Source organism: Protomyctophum bolini (assembly GCF_963924005.1).
Source record: "Protomyctophum bolini genome assembly, chromosome: 7".
Taxonomy (NCBI): Eukaryota; Metazoa; Chordata; class Actinopteri; order Myctophiformes; family Myctophidae; genus Protomyctophum; species Protomyctophum bolini.
This window is the reverse complement of record NC_137868.1, coordinates 33,523,381-33,529,380: the sequence shown is the minus strand read 5'-3', so window position 1 is coordinate 33,529,380 and position 6,000 is coordinate 33,523,381. Positions and strand designations below refer to the sequence as shown.

General features: G+C 46.6%; 1 protein-coding gene across 2 annotated transcripts in view; it reads left to right on the top strand.

The window, feature by feature from the left end:
• The window catches only part of vps13b (vacuolar protein sorting 13 homolog B), a 445,793-nt gene that overhangs the window by 359,981 nt on the left and 79,812 nt on the right, over positions 1–6,000 (top strand). For both annotated transcript variants that reach the window (XM_080768430.1, XM_080768431.1), the window contains exon 46: positions 4,270–4,431. In XM_080768430.1, coding sequence (XP_080624556.1) covers positions 4,270–4,431 — 162 coding nt within the window. The remainder of the gene's footprint in view (positions 1–4,269; positions 4,432–6,000) is intronic.

The window sequence follows — 6,000 nt, the reverse complement described above, 5'->3', positions numbered from 1 at the left end:
GAAAACCTTGTATGAACGTGATATTAAGCATGGCCTGCCTGTGGTGGTGGAGTGCAGCACGGGGGCACATGTGAAGGTCTGCTACACTCATCTGAAAGGTATCACACTGATGGATGCGAGACCTGGATATCTCACACACACACACACACACACACACACACACACACACACACACACACACACACACACACACACACACACACACACACACACACACATACACACAGGCACAAGACACATTATGTACACATGTACATACTGTACATACAGTATAGATGTTTTAAGTTTCTAAAGCAAAAAATAAATCCAGTTGATGTTGATTGAAGCCGTGATTAGGGCCAGTTGGAAATGTAAACAGGCGCTGTCCTTCCGCAGCATGATGATATGTCCTAACGTGTGTAATTGTTGCAGTGATTTTCATGTTTCCTGGTGTCAAGGCTGGCAGGCAGGCCTGTTGTGATGTGGTGTTCCGGGGCCAGTGTTGGGCCATGTTGGGCTTCCATAAAAGCCAGGGGAAGATTCCTGCACCACCACACAATTAGAGCCCCAGAACCCAGGCTTGGTCACACTGTACCACCACAACCAGATCTGCCGGAGCAGTTCCAGACCCGTACAATTTCACAAATACAAAGGACAGTTCCTGATCATGGAGACTTCATTTTGTATGTCAATGATTGCCTTAGATCTTTGATATCATTGTCCTGACAATTGGCATTGTTACATGTATAGAACATGCATGACGGCCATGGCCCTTAATTATGATTTATAATATTCAACATAACCACCCCGCCACTAGAAAGTGCTTTTGATAACACTAGCATTCGTATTGCCAGCCTCTCTGAAAGTTCTCCTTTTGATAACACTAGCATTCGTATTGCCAGCCTCTCTGAAAGTTCTCCTTTGCAAACATGCAAAGCCAAACAATCCCTCAATAATGTTGATTATGTAATTGCCATTTCTATCCATTTTGCTTCCGTGCCTGACCTCAAACCAGGAAGATTTGGTTCATAATAAAAAAAAATCTAAAATCAAATAAAAAAGAACTTTATCCTTCAGTATAATTCAGCCCCCTTATACCCTTGCACTCTAGAGCCCCAGCCTCAGCCCCCAACCACCCCAACCTCAGACCCCAAGCCTCCATTACCAAACCTCAGTCCCCAGACCCAGCTCCAATCGTTGCTACCCCAGAGCCCCTAACCCCAGGGAAGTGGCTTCAGAGGAAAGCCACACGAAAGCACAGTAGTATTTATACACTCCTCTTTCTCACAGAACACACAGAGGCCATCGCACGTACAATTGAGACAACAGGAATGTCCTCTCCTTTCTTCTTTCCCCGCCATGTTTGAGTGATTTCGCTTTGTTCCGCGCCCGGAAAAGGCAGTAACAGAGATATCATGTTCCTGGTTGTAGCAGATGTGTGGCCCAGGGTGATACATGAAGAGAAATAGGTGTTTAAAGATCCGATTATTGTTTCATAATGCCCGTTTTACAGGCTCGCCTGTCGCCTCCTCTCCTGGAAAGTGGACATAGTATCTTGTTTAAGAGTTGTATACAGTATCTCCTGACCGGGTGTCATTTGTCTTTCACTATGCATGGTTATTTACTGTCGGTTCTCCAGACATTTTACAGTACCTTTTCGTTTATATGGGCCTCTCCGTCTTACATATCTTCATGAGACTGTGAAAACTAAAGTAATGTAATATGAACGGGGATTACAGAAATATTTGGATTCCTGATAGAGACCCTCTTTAGTGGAGAAACTGCCATCTTGTGCTCTTTAACAAGCAGGTTGTGTTGACTCTCCAAATATCTGTCCCAATCTTTGCCCACATAAAGGCCTCGGATAGACGGCGAGTGATTGTGAATACTAGAGGAAGGTTTCTGTATCATGTTGCCTAATGAAGTGGAGCTGAAAGATGATATCATCAAAGGGAGGGCTCAGCAGCGGCGTATTAAAGATGGCAGCAGGATGTTAGTAAATCGCAGTGTCACATTTGAACGCAGGACAGATAGCGTTCCACTATAAAACTGGAAATGCACTTGAACCCACAGACACAGCTGCCCCATCTAGTGTGACTCCTCGTTCTCTCTACCTATCTCTCTCTGTCCTCTCTCCGCCATCTATCATCTAAACCTCTTTTAATGGTGCAAACTTTCCCATCCGTTTTCAATACCAACAACAACTCTGGGACCCGGAACGTGCTTGGCAGTTAACCTCTGAGCTTTTACTGCCATTCTCTCTTAACCATCAGCCTCTCTCCTCCTGCTATTTAAAAGTATACAGCTGGCCCGGTTGCCTTTTGTTGGGATAGCCGAGTCGTTATTGAGAAGCTGTTGGAACCACAGTCATGTGTGCATCGAGATAGGGAGGGGTGCGGAGGAGAGATCCCACCAGGGCCCAAGAGTCTCTTGAAGGGGCTGAAGTGATATATGCATGCACACACGTGCTAAGACTGTGCGCGTGTGCACACACACACACACACACACACACACACACACACACACACACACACACACACACACACACACACACACACACACACACACACACACAGTAACATACATACTTGGTCAACCTTTTATTTTAAATGTGCGTGCATGGGCATTTGAATGTGTGTGTAAGAGAGAGAGAGAGAACTAAAGCATGAACTTTTGCATGAGCAAGTTTTGACACACCGGCCTCTCCCTGATAAGCCAATGTTTCCACAGTGTTTCGCAGCCCCTTGCATGCAAGGTGACGCATGGGTGGACACTGGACAGCACTCTTGTTGGCCTTGCATGACTCGCGTTATTCTGCGGAGCCCTCTCAGTGGCCCGTGGCTGTAGATGGGCCAGCTTCCACCATGCTGTTCTCTCCTGACAAACCACACACGCTTGTACAATACATCCATGACTCTCACTAACAGGAATGCTTGCTTTTTCAGCCCAAGCTAAACCTGAATTACTAAACAAAACACATGCGTGTGTGCACAGTGCACACACACGCACGCGCACATGTGCGTATATAATTTGAAACTTTGAGGTTTAACATTTTCAGGCCCGTTTATCACCGAACGAGGAGAACATTAAGCCACTTGAGAAAGAGATGTAACTGTAATAGGAGTTGATTTGAAAGAGTCCAGGGTCTGCTCAGAAGAGAGGCCTCAAAGTTTTTTTGCGTGGAACCGGGGGATGAATTTGGCCCTGTAGCCTTGACCAAAGCGGCTCCAACCTGGCCGGATATCAGGCTTTGATATGATTCACACCCAAACACCACCATTGTGGTTGGGATGATGTCACTCATCCTGCCCTCCCACGGATGTGACGGCTGCCCACAAAGAGCTGCACTTATTAGATATGGATTGCACATAATAGCACTGACAAATGCATATGTGCACAGCAGGAGTGCACACACACACACGCACACACACACACACACACACACGCACGCACGCACGCACGCACGCACGCACGCACGCACGCACGCACGCACGCACGCGCGCGCACACACACACACACACACACACACACACACCATATAAATGTATGTGGAGTTCATATCCAGGATATGTACCATAATGTACAATACTGATATTGAGAATAGGGATGCTGGGGTTCATATGGTTAAAATCCTGAGGTGAGCTCAGCGTGCTTCCCTGGCTTATAGTCAAAAATACATCCTCAATGTATCCATGTGTAGCTCTGGGAGTGCACAACTGAATAAAAAACTGAATAAAATCTCTGCAACAGGTGCATTGGTGCAGCTGGATGCGATGCCTGAAGAAGGTGTTTGACTGAAATTTCAATAAACAGTTTTATTGTGAAGTGCTCGAGTGTCTGAGCGTGGGCTATATTCATCGATTGTTCGCCCTCAGAATAGGGACACAATAGGGTTCAATGATTAATTCTACAACAGGTCGTTTCGAGGAAGCAATCTGATTGGTTTAAACAGCTTCTAGCCGTGGATCAAACCAGCACCATTCACCACCTAATCAAAACAAAGAATTCAGCTGCTCTGTTTTCCCAGAGCGCTAGCAAACTCGGTGGCTAGGCTAGCTAGTTCAGCGATTTTCTTAGTTTTAAGGGTAACTGTTGTAGAATTGCAATATTACACTTGAGGGTGTGGTTTAACGTGATTATTGCCACGACAGTGATGCGGTAAGCATCACTGAAGTGTAACCACACCCTCTCGTGTAATATTGCTTAAATGAACACGCAGGAGTTTACAGTGTACCCTTTCAGTTGGCATCTCATGATAAAGCTTCTGTCCCATCCCTGCCCTTGTGTTAGAATGGGAACCATGAAGCTGAGGACATGCTGTTCAGCCACTATGTGATCTGTAACGACACCCACGAGACGCTGCGCTTCGGCCAGGTGGACACAGACGAGAACGTGCTGCTGGCCAGCCTGCACAGCCACCAGTACAGCTGGAGGTCCCACAAGTCCCCCCAGGTATGGCAGTATGCACGCACGCACGCACGCACGCACGCACACGGATGCACGCACACACACACACACACACACACACACACACACACACACACACACACACACACACACATAGTACTCACACGCAGACAAATTCACCCTAGACGTTGCAAAACTACTGATGGCCCCCAGCCTTGTGGTTTTGGTTTGAGCTGGAATAGTCATACACAAACGTGTGTGCGTATATGTACCGCACGCGCACGCACGCACACGCACGCACGCACACGCACGCACACTAGTATAGACAGAATTAAACCAGAATACATTATATGTACACACAGCCTGACACAGGCATGCATACTGTACATAAGACATTAAAATACACTTGCGTAAACAGAGCAAACACCCATATAATGTACACTTACACACACAGTATACATGAATTCACATACTGTCCAGGATACACACACACACACACACACACACACAAACATCAGTGTCCAGCCACTATCTGTGTGTCTCTGTCAGCGCTCTCTGACAGTTGCCCTGACAGCATTGTTAAGGAAGATTGATTATATTTAACCCTTCGTGGTTTTGGGGTTGAGCGGAGGGTGGGCTGGCGATCAGTGGCATGTGTGCGAGTGTGTGTGTTTGGTGAGCACATGTTTCAAGGCCCCCACGTGTTCCGAAGCCAGTGTGAGAAAGTGTAGCTTGAGAAAAGACATGGCCATAATTGCTCACAGTAAGTCAGTAAGTCAAGTCGTATTAATCATCGATCACAGTTAATCTGTGCTCTTACCTCACTCTCGGACACACATACACACGCTCGCTCTCTTCCTGACACACACACACACGCACACGCACACGCACACGCACACACACACACACACACACACACACACACACACACACACACACAGTCACAGTCACACACACACACACACACACACACACACACACACACACACACACACACACACACACACACACACACACACTTACTCACACACAGACAAACTCCCAGACAAAGAGGTGATCTGGCATATTGTAGCTGTGAATACCACGTTTCACTTTACAACTGAGTCAGAATGACCTCTTGTGTTTTCGGGGGACAGTCTTGGATGAGAAACTGTCCGAACGGGCCAGATGTCATCATCATCTGCGAGGAATGTGATTCCAGGATGGTTTTGTCATGTGTTATTCCACCATGTATCTGTGGTATGAAATATGTGTGCTCAACATGAACATGATTTGCGATACTAGATAATACGAAAGGAGCAATGGCTGCCAAGGACTAAGCGGTTAAAACTCGTTGAGCTGGGTGATAAAATTCCTGTTGATGTGTCAGCCTCCTAGCTAATTGTAGCACACTATACCTAATTGCCTTTGAATGGGTTATGAAAATAGTGAAAGCGATAAGAGAAAGAGGTCGTATTTCTGTAACGGTAACTCGGTCCTGAGCGTGTGTTTTTGTAGCTATCGGGGAATCAGTGGACAGGGCGGCTTCTAAGTGCTTCTCCTGTTTGACTAAAGTCCCATGATGCCTTGTGGTGTCTTAAGCAACACAGAACGTCATGAAGCCCCATTCCGTAG